Source organism: Erinaceus europaeus, chromosome 11 (assembly GCF_950295315.1).
Source record: "Erinaceus europaeus chromosome 11, mEriEur2.1, whole genome shotgun sequence".
Taxonomy (NCBI): domain Eukaryota; kingdom Metazoa; phylum Chordata; class Mammalia; order Eulipotyphla; family Erinaceidae; genus Erinaceus; species Erinaceus europaeus.
Genome location: NC_080172.1, coordinates 60294020 through 60318186, shown reverse-complemented (window position 1 = coordinate 60318186; position 24167 = coordinate 60294020). Strand labels below are relative to the sequence as shown.

At 38.4% G+C, this 24167-nt stretch overlaps 1 protein-coding gene across 1 annotated transcript in view; it reads right to left on the bottom strand.

Moving 5' to 3' along the window:
• The window catches only part of CASQ2 (calsequestrin 2), a 64365-nt gene that overhangs the window by 17242 nt on the left and 22956 nt on the right, over positions 1–24167 (bottom strand). Inside the window, exons 2-7 of the mRNA XM_007525510.3 lie at positions 20144–20228; positions 17162–17262; positions 13718–13829; positions 6921–6994; positions 4438–4568; positions 3487–3532 (exon numbers count right to left, since the gene is read on the bottom strand). Of these exons, the coding sequence (XP_007525572.2) occupies positions 3487–3532; positions 4438–4568; positions 6921–6994; positions 13718–13829; positions 17162–17262; positions 20144–20228 (549 nt within the window). The remainder of the gene's footprint in view (positions 1–3486; positions 3533–4437; positions 4569–6920; positions 6995–13717; positions 13830–17161; positions 17263–20143; positions 20229–24167) is intronic.

Below are 24167 nucleotides of genomic sequence, written 5' to 3'. Positions count from 1 at the left end.
TGATCACTGTAACCGTTTAATTACACAAGCCTTCTCCACCAGTTGGTAAACTCTCTGAAGGAAGGGAATTTGCCTTAAAAAAAAAGTGGTGGGGAGCCAGGTAATGTTTTCTATGGATTGTATAATCGGGGAAGGAAGGACAATGTTGCCTTAGCCCAGTCTAGCTTTCATATCTTATTTAAACATTTTGTAACGTCTGGGGAGGTGAGTATTATAAAAAAAGACCTCTGTGTTCATTAACTGGTGGTTTTCTCCATTATCTGAGGCCTAGGTCTCCGTGGCCACGTAACCCAAGGAGATGCTCCTTTTTAGATCAGTGCCCTTTGTAGGTGGATATAGATGAGTGAAGAGAGAGTGTGCAGAATAACTTCCCATTCTGGAAGACACTCTGGAAGACTGATTTCTGCTTTTTCTTTTTTCGGGGTGCAAAGGTGACCCCTTGAGGGACTGGCCTGCCTTCCTCCTGAGCTGAAGACTTGGGTAAGGTGCTAGACAAGTCTGATCAGGGTTTCTGGGGAAGTTATGTGGACATTCCGTGATGGGCTGTTGGAAAAGAGTAAACCAACCTAGTTACCCTTTTCTCTACCTAGTTATTCAAAACAAAACCTTTTTCCAGTCGAGAAACAATAGGACATACAATAATATGGAAAATATTAACCATCACAATTTAAAAAAATATTATAGCAAAAAGGTGGTTGCTAATCTCACCCACTAATTGGGGAAAAAATGCAAAGAATGAATTTCCATGCACTTAGGCAACAAACTTCCTGAGATATGGTGAGAGGGAACTTTCTGCAGGACAGTGTATGATGTTGGGAGTGTTCATGGCTGGGGAGGGGCTGGGGAGTGGATAGGACAGAGGCTGTGTTGCCGTGGAATGTAGTGGTTTGGCGTGTGGTGCTCTGAGAAAGAGAGAGAGAGAGAGACAGAGACAGAGACGGAGGAGGGTTCTGCAATGGTACAGTCTTTCCCTTCCAGAAGTCTGGGTGATTATGACTCATCTCTTAAGGATAAAGAAAACTGAAAGAACTAAGGATGAAAGCACAGCAGACCAGAATAGTAGTTGTCACACTTGATTAAAAATGGCACCTAGGTCATGGAAGATAAAGACCAGAAACTATTTTAGATGAGAGACAAGTAAAGAGGTATAGTAACCAATTGCACATGTGTGACCCAGGATTATATCCTGGACCAAGAAAACAACGTAAAACAAAGCATGTCTTTATGCTATGAAGAACATTAGCAAGATGACTTGTATACTTGAGTAAGACTTACAGACCCAAAGATGAAGTAGTAGACTTGTTCTGGTGTTAATCCCCTGGTTTTGATTAATCTCCTATGATCATGTATGAGAAAGTCTGCTTTTAGAAGCTATCTGAACTATTTAGGGGTAAAAGGGAATTGTGTATTATATTTACTCTCGTACAGGAGGACAAAAACTTTATACTTTCATCTCCTATCAATAGAGACTAATAAAATTAAACTGAAACTTTTTACATTTGGGGAATCTGAGTTAAGAGGCTATAGAATTCTTTGCATTTTTTTATAAGTCTGAAATTTTAAGGAAAAAATTAAAAATAAAAAGCACAGCAGAAGGTTGATGGCATAATGGTTATGCAAATGGACTCTCATGCCTGAGGCTCCAGAGTGCCAGGTTCAATCCCTCTGCACCATCATAAACCAGAGCTGAACACTGCTCTGGTAACAAAACAAAAAACAAACTAAAAATAACAAGCACAATACAAAAATATTTTAAAAGCTGCATTAATTTTAAAACACTGTTAAACCCTCTTTTTTTTAATCTAGTAATGAGATATTTTAAAGGTTAAAATATTCAAAGATTTAATGTTATGAAAATATGTGTCATGGCCCAGGAGTTGGTACAGTGGATAAAGCATTGTACTCTCAAGCATGAGGTCCTGAGTTCGATCCCTGGCAGTGCATGTACCAGAGTGATGTCTGGTTCTTTCTCTCTCCTATCTTTCTCATTAATAAATAAAATCTTTTAAAAAATAAAAATGCTTTAAAAAAGGAGAAGAAGAAGAAGAAAAAATAAAATATGTGTTCACTGTACTGGGTTGTCCTTAAACAGTCACTACCCCAGTCTATTCTATTTGCCCTTCAGTATCTTGTGAACTGTTTGTTCTGCCTTCAGAAATCTAAGTATGTTACACGCCAGTTAAACAGAAAGTATCAGGTTACTTCATAGCTCTGTTCCTCAGTCATGTTAAACTATGAGCTGAACTAACAAATGAATGCCTTTATCTTTTTTTCAAAGTTTATTTATTTTTCCTTTTGTTGACCTTGTTATTTTTTAATGTTGTTGTAGTTATTATTGTTGTTGTTATTGATGTTGTCGTTGTTGTTGGATAGGACAGAGAGAAATGGAGAGAGGAGGAGAAGACAGAGAGGGGAAGAGAAAGACAGACACCTGCAGACCTGCTTCACAGCCTGTGAAGCGAATCCCTTGCACGTGGGGAGCCATGAACGGGGATCCTTACGCCCATCTTTGTGCTGCGCCAAGTGTGCTTAACCCGAGGCACTACTGTCTGACTCCCTGAATGCCTTTATCTTAACTCCTTTCACTTTCCCTTCCCACCTTTTGCCTTCTCTCATACCAAGATGCTGCCTAATGAGGAAAGGTACACTCTCAGGTGGCATGCTGAAAAGAACATTAGATTTAAATTCAGATGGTTTAAATTGAATGCTTTATTATTTATGCTTCCTTGAATAGTTAACTTATGGGGTCATCAGTTTTCCCAAGTAAAATGGAACTAAGATAATATCACTTCTACATCACTTTCTAGAACTCTTGAATGATTCAGGTAAAAGGATGGACACATGACATGCTTTGAAAAATATTCCACAAAGATGCTTGTTGTTTATGAAATTTTGTTTAAAGCCGAGAAGGCATTTTCAGGTTGTATCTCCAAAGTTCTCTTTCTAATACTATCTGAGCCCCCTCTGACATATTGTCTGTGACATATGCCTAGAGGATAGTTTGGCTCAGCTCTTCTCAGTACCTTGAGTTGATATTTATAAACATTGCTACAAATCATTAGTTGAGCACCTACCATGTTCTACCAAGTAGGCTTGTCACTCTGCTTATCCTTTAAACACAACAAAATAAATCCCTGGTTATAGATACAGAACCTAAAGCTCAGGAATACCACCTGATTTGATGTAGGCAGAGAAACTACTAGGATGCAGATTATGAACTTGAACCCAATTTTCTATAATGCTACAACTAGATCTCCTCTCACTATGTTACACTGAGTCTCTGGTGGCCACTGAATGGTAGGGATTATTAGAGAAGCTGCAGGTAGATCTATGGAAAACTGATTTTTGGTTGAACACAATTGTGTCTACATTTCCAACACTCTACTATCCAGACATCTACTCTCATCAAATAAGACTTGGCTTGAGGCTTATGAATCAAAAGGATGCTGGTCTCTACAAGGCCAAAAGAATTTGGCATTCTCTTACCCATGTTTCGAACATATCTTCAGGGCGCAGGCGACGTAAAGTGGGTCTGAAATTAAACAAACAAACAAACAAAAAACAAGATGAGCATTCTTGAGGGATTTCCACAGCAAACATAGCCTTAACATAGTAAAATGTACAGTGAAACACTGGTTCATTTGCAAAAACACAAAGAACTCTAAGAACTGTTTCTCTCCTAAGGATGTACAACAAATCTACCCTGCTATGTCCCACAGACAGTTGACCCTGATATTCTCATCTGTTTCCTAGACTCATTTAATTCATACATATTAAAGTCTTACAGGTTAGATAATTTTCAGAGCAAGAAGTCATTCCTCTCAAATACCACTCCCTAGAGCACAAAGAAAACCCAGAATTGAGGAGACCTCGAGATAGAAAACAACAAATCTAAAGCTGTAGTGGTTTTCTCATCAGGGTCCTCAGATAGCACAATGGCTATGCAAAATTACTTTCATATCTGAAGTTCTGAGGACCCAAGTTCAATTTCCAGCATCACCATCAGCCAGAGCTGAGTAGTGGTCTGGCTAAAAATAGCAAATAAAGACACTTGGAGAAGAAGGTAGAATTTGTTTTCTGCTCATGGTTTCATTTCTTTCTGAATGTTGGCAGAGGATGCTAGACATGCTGAGATCTACACTAAGGGTCCTTTAACCATCACATGTCCTTTTCCCAGAAGTCTTGTGTATAGAATGTTATCCTTACCTCAATTACATAGCTATACCAAATTCAATTCCTTGGTCTATAAAACTAGGTTAATCATAATCAATCATAATCATAATCACAATCACAATCCATTATGTCCTGAGTTCAGTTTGCTGGGACAGTAACCACAGGTCATTGCAGTCAAGGAGGTCTGAAATGTCAGGATTGACAGACTTCTCCATTTCCCTGGATGCCCACCCCCTCTGCTCCCCGACATGCCACATGCAGCACCTTTGGTGTTCCTTTACAAACTCCACAAGTTCCTCTTCTGTGTGAGGCTTGTCAGGGATGGGTATGGGCTCATCCATAAATGGCTCATAGAAGTCTACCTCATTCATCTTCAAAGACAGTTTCTTTGCGACCTGCATTGATTATAAATAGGACAGTTGTTTTCTTGAATGAGGGTCCAGAGTAGCAGTGGATTGCCCATCCGTAAGAGTTGTGTGTGTTCTTCAGCATAGGTAAGAGAGTATAGTGCAGTTTTCACTTAAATGTTAACATAATCTATCTGCCTGGACCAACTTCCTTTTGTGAGCAAAGATGCATAGATAAGGACAAAGAGAAGCAAAGCAAAGCAAAGCAAAGCAAGGCAAAGGCAAAGGCAAGGCAAAGGCAAAGGCAAAGGCAAAGGCAAAGGCAAAGGCAAAGGCAAAGGCAAAGGCAAAGGCAAAGGCAAGGCAAAGGCAAGGCAAAGGCAAAGGCAAAAAAAGGCAAAGGCAAAGGCAAAGCAAAGCAAAACTATTGCAAATGAGGTCCAAGCAGGGACTGAGAGCACTCAGAGAAGTGGGAAACTGAATTCTATAATCATCCTGACTTGACTGGGTTTTTCAGAGCTGGAGGAAAATGCAAGTGTCAACAAAACATGCTGAGGTTCCTGAGATGCATGGATTTAATGGAAATAATTGTGACAAAACAGGTGCTTGATAGAAACCATGTAAAGCATACAGACACTCAGAATCAGAAGCCAACCCATTAATTCGTCCTTGATCTGCTCATAAAACCTAATTGCCACTTAGGCTGAAGCTCTGGACCTAAGGTTATTTCTGAGTTTGGGGCTTGTTTGTTCACTGAGCTCTGGGAACTGCTGGCATTACTGTCTATCTGAGGTGACTGACCATTCTCATGGTTGCTAAAGCTGAGCTACTACCCAGCAAGCCAGATAAGCTGGTGTCACTGTACCAGATGAAGATCTGCAGAGGGCCTGGAATACCTCTGCTCTTGTGACTGGAGGGGCCACACCATTTGCTGTCAGGGTAGAATGGTTGTTGTGTTCACCCTCAGGGCTGCTGAACTCAGGGCCTCTTTTTGTAAGATGACGTGAGAGACTTGGAATGTGCAGTGTTGTGTAGAAAACCCAATGGCATTCTTTTCTAACTTAGAGCTGTGGTCCAAGAAAGTGTGGGGATGAACAGTGGTTCTTTTGAAACTCAAGAGGAATTGCCTAAGAGTTGCCGCCTGTGGTGGTTACCAGCGGGGCAGGAGCCTGGGGCAGCCATGACTAATTAGGAAGGGAGGAGGGACTGGGAATTGCATAAGCTGTTACACAAGGAGCCCATTCTGAGGAAACACTGCTGCCCCTATGGTTTTTGTCATCAGTTGCTTTTAATTTTACCTTTCTATATTCCAGAAGATATTTCATATAGCACTTAGGGGAAATGCCAGCATCTTACTCAAAACTAAAGAAAGAAACATGTTAGGAGGTATAGTCATTTCAATGGGGAATTGGAGGGAAGGTGCAGTACATTTTTAAAAAATTATTTTATAAAATAAAACTATCAACAAGTCCATAAGATAAGAGGGGTACAATTCCACAATTCCCACTATTAGAGTTCTGTATCCCATCCCCTTCCTTGAAAGTTTTCCTATTCTTTATCCCTCTGGGATAGGTTCTATCTTCTACATGATTTTGTAGCACAGAGCAAAAGGCATGAGTTTGTGGTGCAAATTGTTCTAAACTGGGGTTTCAACACTACTGTCAATTTACTGGAAACTTTGAATGTCATTTAACATTTCTAAATATGTTTTCTCATATGGTAATGAGGAACTTTTATTTTTTCAAGTTGTTTAGAAAAATAGATATAGAATAAATGTTATATACCAAGTTGTACCCAACACACAAAACATCAGAATATGTATTTTAGCAACAACTGCAGTGCTGTGACCACAGAGAACCTCCAATAAATTATCCACTGATTCAAGGTTCCTCTGCTTCTTTTCTGTTTACAAAAGCACTTATCCAGAAAATAAAGAATAACTGAATTATAAACAAGCACATCATTGACACCTAGGTAGCTTTCTGAAACATACTAGACTTCAGAACATTAATTCTCTTCCCCCTTCCTTTCATCCTAGCTCAGCAGAGAGGGAAAGTATGAAACACTAGGAAGAGAAAGGTTGACTCTAGAGAAGAAGGAAGCAATGGCCAGTGTCTTGGCATACCCCGCTCTCACACACTTCTCACGCTTCCTGTTCAAGAGGGTATGGATCTGACTATCAGGTTTTATTGGATGCTCTCATGTTCTCTGGGTTAATCATCTTTATACCCATGTGTTATTCAGCATGGTGATCTACTGCCATATGTCTAATGCCCTGGGAGAAAACGTTAATGGATATCTAATGATAAGTGTTGCTAAAATAAAAAGTGGTGAAGACGTTCAAACTTTATTCCTTTGCATATACAAAAGTGTTAAAATTAGGGTTTTGTGAGTACTTACACTTTTGTCAAAAGTAGCAAAAAATTTGATGTAAGGTTGAAAGTGTTCAGCTGCCTCTTCAAATGCCTTGTAATCTAAGAGAGAAAAAGTCAAAAGGGAGAAGTAATTACAATATGCATACTGAAGAAATCTCTTTAGTTCCTAAATGATGTGGAATGAACTGAAAGTCATTTGAACCTGACTAGATAATTCAGTTAATTAATGTTATTTAGATCCATAGATAATTAGTAATATGTACTTTCACCATTTCCTTTAGGGAGTTTGAAATGACTGGTATTCAATCACCCCCAAAGAAGTCCTAATTACACATCTGTGTATTTTATTAAATTAGTAGGTTGAAAGGAGAGCATGGAGGAAACTTAGAAAGGACGAGAGAGAGAAAAAGGAATGTTAAACTCTCTATAAATAGGAAAAAAAAATCCTCCATTCAAACTCACCTCATCTAGAAGTATGTCTTCTAGAGTAAGTACAGTCTATTGTGTAAATGACTAATTAATAAGAAACCTCTCTTTGGGAGTTGGGTGGTAGCGCAGAGGGCTAAGAGCATGTAGCACAAAGCGCAAGGACCTGTGTAAGGATCCTGGTTCAAGCCCCTGCTCCCCACCTGCAGGGGAGTCGCTTCACAAATGGTGAAAGAGGTCTGCAGGTGTCTGTCTTTCTCTCCCCCTCTCTGTCCTCCCCTCCTCTCTCCATTTCTCTCTGTCCTATCTAACAACTACAACAACTACGACAACAATAAAAAAAGAAACCTCTCTTTATGTAAATCAATTCAATAAAAAACAGACATATTTGAACTACATAGTAGTAGTAGTTCTTTTTTTTTTTTGTAAATCTTAGTTTTTTCTTTTTTTTTATTCTAGTTTCTATTTGAAATTAATAAGCCAGTCTTCAACATTGATCCTAAACTTGAGACCAAACTGGTCAAGATAGGTGATGAGACAACCTAAGTGTGTCAGTGTTGTGTGTAACTGTACCCAGTTACTTAGTAATGAAGTTGGTGTTTAAACTTAGATATGAGAGTGATGTTAATGGTTATGGCTATTGTAGAGTCAATGAACCTATAAATCACTCCTAATAGGACTAACATTTATGTTTCTGGGATCTTCTATCTCTTAGTAATCAGAGGCATAACTTTTTCTTGAATTTCTGGAGCATTAAGTGTTTTCTAATATTTTAATACTTCAGGAGACATAAAAATGAGTTAAGAAGACAGGAACAGTGATCTCAAATACTCACAACTCCTGAAGGTTAATATCCCTTACAGAATCACAATACAATGTTATAGCTTCTATAAGAAAAGTAAACACAAAGGAGAGAGGGATTGGGAAATACACAAGAATACCTACACATACTGAAACAAATTCACACAAACTAATTCTCACACAAGTAACTGGGCTGTCAGAAAATACATCATAGATCTTGACAGTTGTGTTAAAAGATTAGATGAAGTAAAAGAAGATAGATGGGAGATTTTGAGAATGAATAGAGAGAGAAAGGGAGAGATGGAAATGGAATAAACTAATACCTATGCTATTTATATCTATCTAAAGCAACACTGGGATAATTAGATTCCTCTGTCCCCCTCAACATTGATCCCCTTCTCTTTCTCCACCTTTACATCTTAGTGGAGAATGATCTAGACTTGTGAAAGAACTTCATCCTTTGTGGAGTCAGTCTATATACCTTTTAAGATGAAGGGCAGATCAAAGCAACTCCTTAGGTTGGTCCTTCAAAATGTGATTGAACTTTTAGTCTTGCCTGAATAGCACTTTTCTTCTAAGTTATCTGATCTGGTTTTCTGCTCTGTGTTTTTTGTTGGTTTGTTTTGTGAGTGTGAATGTGAGTGTGTGTGTGTGTGTGTGTGTGTGTGTTTTCCACCAGGTTTCTTTATTATTATTATTATTTGTTTTCCCTTTTGCTGCCCTTATTGTTTTATTGTTGTAGTTATTATTGTTGTTGTTGATGATGTGAGAAATGGAGAGAGAAGAGGAAGACAGACAGGGGGAGAGAAAGAGAAACAACTGCAAACATGCTTCACCACCTGTGAAGCGACTCCCCTGCAGGTGGGTAGTCGGGGTTCCTCCTTGAGCTTTGCGCCACATGTGCTTAACCTGCTGTGCTACCGCCCCACCCCCCTTTCCATTAGGTTTATCACTGAGGCTTGATGCCTGTACAATGAATCCATTGTTCCTGGTGACCATTCTTCCTTTTTATTTGTTTTTTCTTTATTGGATAAGACAGAGATAGAGGGGGGAGATAGAGAAAGAGAGAGAGAGAGAGAGAGAGAGAGAGAGAGAGAGAGAGAGACCTGCAGCATGGCTTCACTTTTCATGAAGTCTCACCTCTACAGATGGAGAATGGGGGGCTCCAACCCCGGTCCTTGTGCATTGGAATGTGTGTGCTCAATTACATGTGTCACTGCCTGAACCCCTGCTTTGTCTTTTTTTTTTTTTTAATGTGATTCCTAGGTTTTTCTTGCCTTGTTTTATTCTGACAAACTCTTTCCTGGCTTCTTCCAATTTGACTCTCCAATTACCTTGGTTCTGAAGGGTAACTCCCACCAAAATGTTCATAAGCCTCTCCAAGGTCCTCAGAAAGAACTTTTTCAGGATGTGTAACCTTGATATATTTTAAGTGACACATTAAATACAACTTGAGATACTATGTATTTCAAGATAAATTACCACTACCTTAGCTATCTAGAAGAATGAAGATTATCCAGATTTAGGGTTACCTCCAAATATAATCATTCTATTAAAGAAGCCCATCTTTATAGTGGGACAAAACATGCGCCTAAGAAGAATCTGATTCTTAGGCATCATCCTCTCCTCATCAAGTCAGAACCTGCAATTCTTCCATGATGCTCCAGGCCCCTACCTCATTTGTTAGTTTAAGGATTAAAATACATGGCATGTTCTATTTACTTTAAAATTTATAACCATGTAAATTCTCCATGTTTATGTGATTAAATTTGTCCTTATTCTCCTAATAGTCTATCTGATACTAGTTTTCTTGCTCTACAACCCCAAAGGAAATCTAGAGAGATACAGGGAAATTAGCCCTTTGGCCCAGCCCATTCGTTCTCTTTTCCCATTCTAGAGTAGGCTCCTCAACAGTCAGCCTTTAAGCTCCAACATTCTTTAGACTTTCTTTACATTCTCTGACTTTCTTCCCTTTCCCTGAGATGTTTCCTTACTGGATACTACCCCTTAGTTCTAGATTGTCCCCATCTTAGAATTTTTTTTATGAGAGACAGAGACTAGAACACTGTTTTGCCATTGTATGACATCAAATCTTGGACCTCACACACGCAAAGAGAGCAATCCTCTGCTAAGCCACCTCTCTAGGTCCCATCCTAAGGTCTTCTTAATTGAGTCCTTATAGGAAGTTCTAATCACACTCTGTCAATATGAGGGTCCCTAACAATATGCTCAAGCTAGATATGAAACTTTATCCCCAAACTCCTTGAGAGATTTATCCTCCAGGCTCTTCCAGAACTTTTTTTTTCAATTTAGTCATAGAATTAAGAATTTATTAAGAACACCCCAGTCTATCAAAAGTGATTTATAGATTGGTAAATCTATATACATTAGAAATGACTTGGCTAATACTCCTGTTTAGAAAGAAACTCTGAGGAGAACTGCTTGGAATAACAATTTGTCTTATAAAGAAGAAAAACATCAAGTTGTTGTTGATAGACTATTAAAAAATGTATATGGACACTTCAAAACAGGTCTTGGAACTACTGTTCAAGTGTGTGTACAACTACTGTTCAAGGTTGTAATCATAAGAATGTACAAAGATAACACAAAATTCATTAATTTTTGAAAATTCAAGCAATATCTACTCACATCACATAGTAAACTAGGTGACTCCAATAATACTTGATCCTCTATATCCTTTTTCTCTTTTATCTGTAGATGAGAAAATGTGTTTGGAAGTGCTATCTCTGATGTTTTACAATGAAGATAGGCTAGATGTCCACGAGGATCTTTATTAAGAGTTTATGAGTTAAGATTGGAATTGGAAAAAATTATAAGCTTATATTCACTTTGAAAGAATATTTGAAAGTTAATTATTAACTTCAAAACATGCTGAACCTTGCTGAGAACCTAAATCGAGTTAACTGAAAACTGTAAGGACTGTGTGAAGTACAATATATACTGACAAAGTTGTTAAACTTAAAAGCAAAAATTCAACCCTAAGAAAGAGGTTGACATGACTTCCTAGTTAATTTTATTATTTAAGTCAGAAGGAAGTTGTCCACTAGACCATTACCTGTGAGTTCTCTGGGAAATGTTCTATCACTGTTTTTGAGATATATAGTATTTAAAAGTTCAGTTGGATTTGAAACATATTCTAATTACCGTAAGAAATATCAACATTGCATTTGTCAGTGAGAAGGAAAGTAATAACCATTAGATTGAAAACATGCTCACACCCTTGAAGGACAGCCTACAGATTAGACTCCCTATATTCTGTTCAGTGGCAAGAGACTGCTCATCAATCAAATAAAAAGCAATGAATATTGTACTGTCATTTGTCACCATTCACACATGCAAGTAACGTCTCTTGTCACTGATGACCTTTAGAATTTAAAGATGTCATTCAAAATCTTGATTGAGAATTGAATGTTGCTATTTCAAGCAAGAAAAGCTAACACTGGGAAATATACCCCTAGAATATAGCACACGAGTCTCAATTGAAATCTTCATTATATTAGCAAACAGGGAGGTGGTACATGGTAGAACATGGTAAGCAAAATCTTAAAATATACTATTTTAAAGTGTTATACAATGCAATATATGATATTTTATTACTATTATTATACTATATGAAGAAAAGAACAACAAAAAAAGAGACTACTTTCAATAGACCCAAATCCTTTGACATATACCTTCATTATGGCTACAGGCAGTATCACATTCTCTGTGAGTTATGTGCTGTCAAAATTTGCAAGGTCTTAAAAGTATAACCCAGGGGTCCATGTGTATAAACCCTAAAGTCAGATTCCTGGGATTTAAATCTTGGACATACAATTTATTTTTAACCACCAATGAAGTTTAATACATAAATTAGACCTTTCTGTTCCTTATTTCCTCATCATTAAAGTGCTGATAATAATGGAAACTACTTTACAGGTTAGTTGCAAGAGTACAATAAAGACATCTATATAAAGCTCTGAGAATAGGATCTTGAATGGTGATATGTGCCAATTAAATGGAGTTAAGATTATTATTAAAGTAGGGCAAGACAAAAACTAGATATTCTGCTCTTCTCTCAGTCTTGGCTTGACCTGTCTCCTTTTCTGAAATCCTGACTTTAGTTGAAAAGAGGAGGGAACATATTGCAAAGGGTATGGAAAGGGCTAAGGAGAAACAGAAAGAGATATAAACAGAGGAAACAGAAATGAGGGAGTAGCATCTATATAGAAATGTGAGCATAGAGATCATCTTGGGAGTAGTTACCTCCTCCCTCCCCCCACAAATTTTTCTTAGGGAAGTGAATAGAGCCTTTTGTGTAGCAAAGGAGAAGACAGTTAAGCTGGGTCACAGGAGACAGAAGATTTGTGGGTGGTTGATGAGATGACTACAGTTGCCAGTTGGCAGATGGAGGAAAGAAACAGCTTTACTTCAAAAAATTATTTCAAAATATTTTGGGGTTTCCAGAAATAGTTATAAACAACTTTTATTTGAATCTCCCCCATGTATTAATGCCACTAGATTCTCTTTAACAGTTATGGCTTGCTTTCTCTAACATTTTTCCTAAGAAAGAAAGAAAGAAAGAAAGAAAGAAAGAAAGAAAGAAAGAAAGAAAGAGAAGAGAGAAAGAGAGAAAGAGAGAAAGAAAGAAGGAAAATGACACCAGAAAATATCTCAACTTGTTGGGTCCATGCTGTCAAAGCAGTTTTATAACATACACTAGTTTTCCTAGCCTCCCCCTTTGTTTTAGCAAGAAAATACTATTAATAGTAGTGGTGGTAGTAGTAGTAGTAGTAGTTGTTGTTGTTGTTGTTTTAGTACTTAGAGACAGAAAGGCAGAGAGAGCAAGTGAAAGAAACCACAATAGGAAAGCTTCCTTTAATGTGGTGGGAATAGGGCTTGAACCAGGGTCGTGCACATGCAAAGCAGCATAATATCAAAATCAACTATTCTGCCAGCCCTCATTTTTTTTATTACTTTTTTTTATTCTAGTCTGTTTTCTTCTTGACTCCTCCTGCCTCCCACCCACCCCCTCTGTGGATTGTGGTGATACTGTGACTTATTACTATGCCCACCCAACCTGGCCACAAGTTTCAAAGGGAATACACCCAAGGGTGTGGTGTGCTATTGCAGGCAGCCTTGGTGGTCAGCTGTGGGGTTGGTCAGCAATTTTCCACATTGTGCTGCAACTGTTAAGCCCATCCCTCATCAAATTTTCTCCTTATGCTGCCCAAGTGACTGGAAAGTTGTCCAACTGGCGACCATGAGAGCTACCAATGTCAGGGAAAGAATCCACTATTTGCCCATTTTAGGGGTTAATCCAACTGGTTAGTGGGCAGGGGGAAAAGGAGATGAAGGGTAAAACATCGTCCCTGTCTTCAGGGTCTGAGGACACAGGTGAGCCCTGTTCTAGCCCCCTTCCCTGTTTTGCTGAATTTCTGCATATGCATCTATTACACAGGCTGCAATGAAAAAGCTCCCTCTTGTCTGCCCATAGCAGTGTATGCTGCTGGCTTACCCTCTCTGGGGATAAGATAGCATACCATTTGGAATCTAGGCTTTACACTGACAAACTGGGGTTGATAAACAACTTACATTCTGAGTCCTCACTCTTGAAAAAGCCAATGAGTTTGATCTGGTCCTCAATGCGTTCAAAGGCTTGAACTTCAAGTTTGTTGTTGATGACCTCCACTGGGTCTTCAATGAGCTGGAATGTGAGACACACACAGTATGTTCACATAAGACAACTATTCCCTTCCCAGTGGGGGAATCAGGCAATTGTGGCCTTAGCCCTCCTGCAATGAGCACTGAGGCTGTGACTTTGGAGAAAAAAAATTAAATATTATATTCACTTATTGAATAGAGACAAAGAGAAATTGAGAGGGGAAAGGGATAAAGAGAGGGAGAGAGAAAGAGAAACTCCTTCAGCCCTACTTCATCACTCAGAAAGCTTTCTCTCTGCAGGTAAGGACCTGGGGCTTGAACTTGGTGACATGTGCACTCAACTGAGTATGCCACCACCTAGCCCCTACTTTTGGAGAAATTGACCTGAATGCAGGAAGTAAGCTGAATGATCTGCAGGATGTTTCTCTTTCTTCTTGTTATTAATTCACATATAGCATGCAATCTAATTCTGGCCAATGAACTTCCGGAACAAATTTGTCTGTGACTTTGGAAGGTTCTTTCCTTTTTTACAGAGTGATGTAATAGCAGACATTTTCTCCCCTCTCACTGGATATGTATGAGAAAATATGGGGCTTCAGCTCTTGTTACTCTCTGACTTATTTTTTTAATATTTATTTATTTATTTATTCCCTTTTGTTGCCCTTGTTGTAGCCTTGTTGTGGTTATTGTTGTTGTTCATGTTGTTAGTTGTTGGATAGGACAGAGAGAAATGGAGAGAGGAGGGGAAGACAGAGAGGGGGAGAGAAAGACAGACACCTGCAGACCTGCTTCACTGCCTGTGAAGCGACTCCCCTGCAGGTGGGGAGCCCAGGGCTTGAACCAGGATCCTTACGCTGGTCCTTGTGCTTTGCGCCACGTGCGCTTAACCTGCTGCACTACCGCCAGACTCCCTACTCTCTGACTTATAACCAGCTAAAGATCAGTTTGAAGACAAAATCAACACACTAAAAATAGCATATCTCTGATTTACAGGTAAATATAGAACAGGAGCTGTGGTTTGATCAAGCCTAAAATCTGTCCTCTCTTGGATCTTTCATTCACATATGTCAATCACCTTACTTATTGTTTAGGATAGTTTGAGTCTGGTCTCTCTCTCTTTTTAAATTTTTTTTAAAAAAACTATTTATTTTCCTTTTGTTGCCCTTGTTTTTTATTGTTGTTGTAGTTATTATTATTATTGTTGTTGTTGTTGTTGATGTCCTCATTGTAAAGTAGGACAGAAAGAAATAGAGAGAGGCAGGGAAGACAGAGGGGGGAGAGAAAGATAGACACCTGCAGACCTGCTTCACTGCCTGTGAAGTGACACTGCTGCAGGTGGGGAGCTGGGGGATCGAACCAGGATCCTTAGGCCGGCCCTTGCGCTTCACGCCACGTGTGCTTAACCTGCTGCACTACTGCCTGACCTCCCCTCCCCACCTTCCTTATATACTGTCTCTGCCTAACTGATCTGGCTGGGCAGTGTCATATTTACACTGAGCTGTTCTATCACTGCCTTGGTTATTTTAGGGCTGCAGAAATGTTTCGACAAGAGGAACAAGCAGAATGAATGAGTAATTTTTTGAAGTAATTTTTTTACCTCACCTGCAACTCGCTGACTCTAGGAATTTGAGACTGTAGAGAACAGGTGGAAGACAGCTGTATACAAGCTGGTAGATGGAGAGTAATCAGTAGGAACCTCCACCTCCTCTTTCTTCGTAAGTATCTGTGCTCAAAAGGATTTGTTTTCATGCTACATACTCTTTAAAATGTGAGATATGTGTGAATGTAACATCTCCTCTCTCTGCCTGAACACATAAATTTTCAGGTCCTGAGCCTCTATGGATAAAAGGAAGGGTGACATTGGGGCTTGGATAAAAAGAAGAGTGACATTGGGGGCTCATTATCTTGCTTCTTCTTTCTTCTGCTCTGAGAGTAACATAATGATTGTCATTTATCTTTCCACTTAGATTTTTATTTAGTTTTAAAAAATATTTTTATTTATTTATTTATTTTCCTTTTTTGTTGTTTTTATCATTGTGTGGTTATTATTATTGTTGTTATTGATGTTGCTATTGCCCGATTAGACAGAGAGAAATGGAGAGAGGAGGTGAAGACAGAGATGGGGAGAGAAAAATAGACACCTGCAGACCTGCTTCACCACTTGTGAAGCAACTCCCCTGCAGGTAGGGAGCCGAGGCTTGAACTGGGATCCTTATGCCAGTCCTTGAGTTTAGCTCCATGTGTGCTTAACCTGCTGCACTACAGCCCGACCCCTAGATTTTATTTATTTATTTAAAAATATTTATTTATTTATTTACTTATTTTCCCTTTTGTTGCCCTTGTTGTTTAACATTGTTGTGGTTATTGATGTCATTGTTGCTGGATAGGGCAGAGAGAAATAGAGAGAGGAGGGGAAGACAGAAAGGGAGAGAAAAAGATAGACACCTGCAGACCTGCTTCACTGCCTGTGAAGCGACTTCCCTGCAGGTGGGGAGCTGGGGCTCGAACCTGGATCCTTACGCAGGTCCTTGCGCTTCGTGCCACGTGTGCTTAACCTGCTGCGCCACTGCCTGACTCCTTAGATTTTATTTTTTAACCAGTGATCTTTGTAAAAAGATTTATTAGATCTCTTTGCATCCTTTTAAAGTAGCTAATAAAACACAAGAATTATCTATTTCTTGAAGGGTCGCAAAAAGTTATCCCTACTTTGGAGGCAAATCATTTTTTCATGATGAGTCAATTTTGGCTACTGGTACTTACTTAGAAAAATTACACATTTCCCTAAGATTCTCAAATTAATTTGTAAAAATTGCATTTGGTTTGCATACCCCTCTACACACACTCTGTCTTCCTCTTGCCACCCATTCTCAAGCAACGCTAGTTCTGTTGTCAATGTCCACTACTTTGTCTTTACATTTTGCTTTGGCTTTTCAATAGCCTTATAATTCACACGGAGCAAAATCGTCAATATTTCCCTTTTCTTTCTGACATAGTTTGCTCTCTTGATTTCCAGACAATCTCTCTTTCTCTTCCACACCCCCAACTCCCCTTCAGCAGCTATAGAATATAACCAAAGGAACCTCAGTCAATACTGACATATAATAGCCAAGAAATCAGCTATTATTAGTACTACATCATCCCACATTGTGACACTTTGATCACTAATAAATCATTGTCTAACGTAACCTAAGTATCAATTCCTCAGTAGAAGTAAATAATACTGGTAGGTAGGTAGCCCTTGGGGTTTTGTGAAACCTGAGAAATCTTACACCAGGTCAGGCTATCTAACTTCTCTGTTTTTACTTTGAGGTTTTACTTTCCCCTTTAGATGAATGCATGCAGCTCCATGCAGAGTGGTTGTACATAAACACTTACATCCAAGATAAACTCCACCAAGACATCAGCTGCAAACTCGCCATCAAACTCAATTGTGCGGTCACCCTTCAGAATATACAAACTTCCTTCTTCATCAAAACCTGAAAGACACAAGCATTCCCAAGATAAAGTGATCCCAATGCATAAAGAGCTATTCTGTTGGCTCAAGGATCTTCATGATCGTGAGACCAGTATCATTGGAATTAATATTAACTGTATTAATTCATTTAAGGGATCAATTTCCTTGAAACTATTTGTTGGAGGGGCTCCCCAAATAGAAATTTTTTTTGAAATCTGCTCTTTTGATCCTTGCATGAATCTCTTTGATTCTTGTCCAAAAACTAATATGAAAAGGTGTTCAAAGAAAAAGTCATAGTGTACGATCATCTACACTCATACTTTCTTTGGTCCAAAGTATGGAGCAACCCCAAGCCCATCTTCATCAGTTTCCTTGCATCTCAGTTTAGAGATGAAGCCACTCCATCTCTCTCACTATCATGGCTCTCAGTTTCTCTGTAGTCACTCCCTCTGAGAGTGACCTCACCAAGAGTAGGACTATTGCCAGCTTGGTATCCTAGTGGCTTGCTCAGAGGACAGGACTTTTAGACATCTCATAAATATTTGTGACCAGGGTGAACAGCTTGTATCTCTGAACTTCAAGGATAGACAGCGCATTGCTCCTTTAGGTTTACTCACAGTGCTCTGTAGTGTTCCCTGGGCTCTTAGACATACCCTGGACATAGCAGGAAATGAGTCAACCTCCCTTTCCTTAGAAGTTCAGCAGAAGAGTATGGGTAGAGAAAACTGAACTCTGCACATATTTCAGGTAGCCATCAGACACTGCATAAAATGACCCTACAACTTCTTTTCTACCCTCCATTGCTCTTGGTGTAATGCTGTGAATTTTAACAAACATTTGCTGGAAAACTTCACTCTTCTTCTAGGGCTGCTAAATAGGTGAGTCTGGCATTTTGCCCAGCTACACAGTGTTCTTCATGTTTTAGATTGTTTCTAAATTCACTATTAGTTGGAGGATGCTTTCTTTACATGAACTTTTCTGTTGAACCTCTAAGGAAATGGAGGTTGACTCACTTCCTGCTGTGTCCAAGGCATGTCCAATATCCCTGGGTACACTACATTGTGAGTAAACCTAAGAGAGCAATGTGCTGCCTATCCCTGATGCCAGAAATATCTGAGGACAGAGATACCATGGGGAATTCCAGCTAGAGCCTTGCTGCAGGACTGTATTCTGAGTGGAGCCAGTTAGGAGGGTCTTGCACTAGTTCAGGCACAACCAGATAGAGACTTAACTCAGGCAAATGGAAGAGGGGATGAAGATGAAGAAGCTAGCTCTCCAAATACAACTGTCTTATAAAGGCCAGGATCAAATAGTATTCTCCAGTCTGAACTTGGAGAACAGTTCATTGAGGCACTTGAAGCCCATCATGCCCTTAATTTGGAGAATAACCACTAGTTCATCCTTATAAACATATGTACTCAGTATATTCTCCCAACAAGTGATCTTTTAACTAAGTCTACTGTAAATTCTCCCAATTTTAGTTTTTCATTAAAACAGTGGGAAGGGGAAAGACTAGGAAATTAACAGGAAACTATGGAAGAGACAGAACTCATTAAATTGTTACTAAGGAAAGGTTTGACTCTACTTTTGCTCCCCTGCTCAAGGGACAAAAATTCCTTAGTTTGTTTCTAAGGAAAGAGATACTCCAGACAGATAATGAAAATTCCTATCATTTTAGAATCATGACTGTTCCAGATTCCTTCTGTTCTTTGTCATTTAAATTAAACAAAATCTGAAAGACTAGCCTTCTTGAAAATAAAATAGAAAATGGCTGTTTATAATTTTCTAAGGTAATGCATTTTATGTACCTGAAGGTATTTATTGAACCACCACAAATCTATTTTTTTCATTGTGTTTACCACTCCAAATCCAATTAACCTTTCTTCAAAGGTCCTGTTTTATAACCTCCTGCTATTTTTAAATAGTTATTCTTCACTGGCCATGCAGAAAAAGTGAAATGGGCACTACATATTTGTGAGGTATTTCAAGAAACAGAGGGGTTACTTACATTCTCTCCTTTTAGGGATCAGAGGTTTAAAAATCTTAAAGTGCATTTGTACTTAAGCATGGCATATTGACACAGGAGATTACAACTAGCACTGTGTAATCATTTAACTCTCATCTCCTCAATATCTTTACTCTTGTTCTTTATAGAAATGTCCAGCTGTGCTTGAGCCTGAAGTTTAGAAAGCACTGGGACCACAGAGTCAGTACACTTACGTTATATTTTGTTGGCTGCTTCCAATAAGATGTAAGGAAGCAGCAGGTAGCCGTAGAAGAGTTTTGCTTTCCTTAAAGAGGTTAGCATGGCAGAGAGATAAAGCAAAAACAAACAAACAAAACCCAACTTTGATAGAACAGAGAGAAACTGAGAGGAAATAGTGAGCTAGACAGAAAGAGAGATACCCACAATACTGCTTCACCACTCTTGGAGCTTCCTTTCTGCAAATGGGGAGCAGGGGTTTGGACCTGGGTCCTTGTACAGGGTAATGTATGCTCAACCAGTTATGACAGCACTTAGCCCCCCAAACCTAATTTTTAAACCTTAAGTTCTCAAAATAAGATGACTTTTTAGTACCAGCTTTTTAAAAAAGAAATTATCTTTGTTATACTGATATGAGATATATAATATCTGGTGACTAAGGAGGAACCATTCGATTTATGTCAGTATTTACTTTTATGAAGCTTTCCCTAACCCCAAACTACAGTATACAGAATTATCCTAAATCTCTGATTAAGGTACAAGAGTAAATAAAATTACCTTCCCTCCTCTCTCTCCTCCTCCTTCATCTCCTTCTCCTTCTCCTCCTCCTCTTCCTCCTCCTCCTTCTTCTTCTCTCTCTCTCTCTTTTTTTTACAAGACACTTTTGTCTCTTCTGATATATTTCAAAATCCACACTTACCTAGTTTCTTGGCAAGTTTGGCTTCTTTCTTGGCATCTACCATCATGAAGCCTATGTCTTTATGTTCCAGGACCTGGGCCACAAGCTAAAGGGGAAAATGAGTACAACAGTAAGTGGCTTAAAGGCAGAAAGAATGTAGAAAATATCACAGACTAATATTTGGATCAATGGCAGAAATATCCATCCTTCTTATTACTCTGGCCAGTTGAAACAACTGGAAAAACAGTAAAGTCTGGGCTTACCTGACCCTCAGGATATAGTTGTTTTGGTAGAATGTTTTTTTCTTTTTTTTAAAAGTAAATGTAGCATATTATACATACATCCAGAAAGACAATGACAAGTGGCCCTGATCTGCCTAGTCACCAGATGAACGTGGGGTGGGGTGGGATGCAAGAAGATAAAGGCTAAGGGATTTTAGAATAAAGGAGACATGTGTTTTCAATACTAAAGCCTAGTGCTGAGTCTTCATTTTTCTAGAATAAATGCCCAAAAATACATATAATTTTAAGTTGCACAGTAGCAACTGTATGTTTAGTTTTAAAGAAACTGCTAAGCTGTTTTCCAGAATGACCTTTCCACTTTACATTTCCAGCTGCAGCCTGATATGAGTTATCTTGTTCCTCTTCATCCTTGCCATCTCTTAATCATTGTGTTGTATTTGAGCCATTCTAATAAGGTGCGCTGACAGCTCATTGTGCTTTTAATTTGCTATTTCCTAATGGCTAATGATGTTGGTCACTTTTCCATACAAGTATCCACTTATTTGCCATCTGTATGTATTTTTCTTTGAAATATGTTCATGTTTTGTGTATATCATCTTCTAAAAAGGTTGTTGAATTTTGAGAGTTCTTAGACTTTAGCCTGTTGTCAGACATGCAGTTTGCAAATATTTTCCCCAGCTGTGTAGCACATCTTTTTATCTACTTAATAGGGTCTCCCATAGATGAAAGTTTTTATTTTACTTCTGATAAAATTTAATTTATTGATACTTTCATTTATTCATTGTATTTTATTGTTAAATCTAAAAACTCTTTGCCTCATGTCGGTTCTAGTTGGATGGATCAAAAAAAAAAATTACTCTCTATCTTAGGTATTTTCTCCCATTTTTTTTTCCTAAAAGCTTTACTTTTGAAATTTAAATTCATATTGTCTATTTTAAGTTAAATTTTGTATAAGGTATGACAGTTACACTGAGTTTCTTTTCCTTTTCTTTTCTCTTTTCTTCCATGGATATCAATCTGTTCCAGTACCATTTATTGAAAATGTCAGCAATCCTCCTTGGAATTCATTTTGCACCTTTGTCAAACATCAGCTGACATTCTTGCTTTCTTTATTCTGAGTTATTAATTTATATATCTGTCCTTCTGTCAATACCTTATAGTCTTGATTACACTAGTTATACAAGTTTTAAAAGTGGGTGGATTGTCCCTCTTTATCTTTTCCAAAATTGCTTTCACTCTCCTAATTCTCTTGTATTCTCATTCAAATTATAGAATAATCTTGTCTATAAATAACAGAAAAAAATCTTACTAGAACTTGTTTTGACTCTGTATATTAACTTGGAGAGAACTGATATATTTACTGTATCAAGTCTTACAATTCATGGGAACATTGTATCTGCATTTATTTAGATTCCTTTGATTTCTTTCACCAGTACTGTATAGCATTTAGCATATATGTTTTATGCATGTTTAGATTTATGACTAAGTACCTAAAATGTTGAGTGCTTGTAAATAGCATTATGCTTTTAATTTTGGTGTCCATGTGTTCATTGCCAGTAAGCAGATATGTAATTGGGTTTTGCGTGTTTAGCTTATAATAGTCATGTCATCTGCAAATAGAGTTATTTATTATTTTCTAATCAGTATGTCTTTTATTTCCTTGCATTTTTTTTATTGCACTGGCAAAGTTTTCCAGCACTCTGTGGGATGGATGTTAACATCTTTGCTTCCATCTTGGGGATTTATTTTTCCTTTCAGCTCTAGCACATACTTGTTTCACATATTTTGCAGTTTTGTTCTTTGATATATATTTTGGTGTTGTTGTTGTTGTTGTTTTGGCATCTATTTAACTGTACAATTTGTGCTATAAATCTCTCTACTTTCTTGTCTATAGTTGCTTCTCTTATTTCTGTCTTCAGTCTGCTATCTTCCTTCATTTTCCTCAGCATGTGTGACTTTACCCTTGGATTTCCTGGCATATTTTCATTTCTCGGACAACTCTTTTCTGACTTGCTTTCTATTTTCTTTTCCCTTGACTTTTAACCACTCCCATTTCTCTAAGGCTAAGGATATTTTCTGATGATTGAGAGTGGAGGGATGAGTGTGGAGAGATATGGGAGGATAAATGAGATTCCCTGCTCTCTCTGTGGATTTCTCACTTTCTTTCTTCTTTTCTTTTTTCAGATCTTCGCTGGGGAGATGTAGGATAAAAGACATTATCATCAGTTGTTATATTATGACTCATCTTGATCTTTCCTGCAATGCTTAAATAGGCCAATCTTATTACAAAGTCATTTGGCTCTAGTCTACTGCATTCAATTTATTAAACAAGGGCACTTTGGAATGAGTTTTCTGGTTTTCAGTGTAAAGCCCTCTGTTCTACTTAATGCTGTCAAAACAGTGACTCAAATGTTTTCTAGTCATCACTAAAAATAAACCATGATGTTGTTTTTAATATTAAAGGTTCTCGTCTCCTAATACAGGATTCTCAAGCTTCATCGTGCATAAGAATTATTCAAGATACTGGTTAGATTATGGTTCCTGGTAGCCATTTGACTATGCAGGGAATTGTAGAAAGCAGAACTAGGGTGTGACTCAAGAAGCTACACTCTAATAAACCATGCTACCAGGGCTGAGGAGACAGCATAATGGTTATGCAAAAAGACTTCCATGCCTGAGGCAACAATAGTCACAGGTTCAATCCCAGCACCACCATAGCCAGGACTGAGCTTACTCTGGTAACAATAGTACATAAGTAAATAAATAAACAAGTAGCACACTACCTGACACTCCATAATATTTATACAGTCACTCTCATATCATACTCTGGAAAAGCCTATTCTTAGTGATTGTCAGTTTCTCTAAAGATGACATGGCATAAAGTTTTCCACATGTGTTCTTGTATTTGTTCTTGTTGACCCCTCAGCCTTAGATGAAAAAAATAGTAACAATAGCAAGAATATGAGCAATCAACCCTGAGGATCACACAGAGAATTGAACTTTAACATTTTCTAGGCATGTTTTTATTATTATTTTTTTCTTCAGCTGAATGTAAACCTGTGTTTCTTCTAGGCATGTAAAGCCAGGCCTTTACACTACCATATTTATATATTTATATTTGCATTAGACTTATGAAGGTCTATCTTAGAAGAGACCAGTTCTGCCTTTCTGTTTTTATTTATTTATTTATTTTATTTTATTTTTTCTTGCCTCCAGGGTTATTGCTGGGGCTCAGTGCCTGCACTTCGAATCCACTACTTCTGTAGGCCATTTTCCCCATTTTTGTTGCCCTTGTTGTTGTCATTATTATTATTGTTGTCATTGCTGTTGTTGTTGTTGGATAGAACAGAGAGAAATAGAGAGAGGAAGAGAGACAGAGAGGGCGAGAGAAAGGCAGACCTGCTTTGCAGACCTGCTTCATCACCTGTGAAGAGATAACCCCCTGCAGGTGGAGAGCAGGGGGCTCAAGCCTGGATCCTTATGCTGGTCCTTGTGCTTTGCACCATGTGCACTTAACCTGCTGTGCTACCACCTGAAACCCTATTTTTTCTTTCTATTTTCACTAGATAGGACAGCTAGAAATTGAGAGGGGAGAGGGAGATAGAGAGGGAGAGAGAAAGAGGCACTTGTAAGACTGCTCCTCGTGCTGTGAAGTATCCTGCAAGGAGCGAGGGCTCTACCGTGTGCTCTACTGCCCAGTCCCGTTTTCCTTATTTTATGAGCATGGTTATATGTTTTATAACCATAGTTCTGGGAATGACTGGGTAGACAGAGTCAGTAGTCACACTAGCAAAGACCTGCCT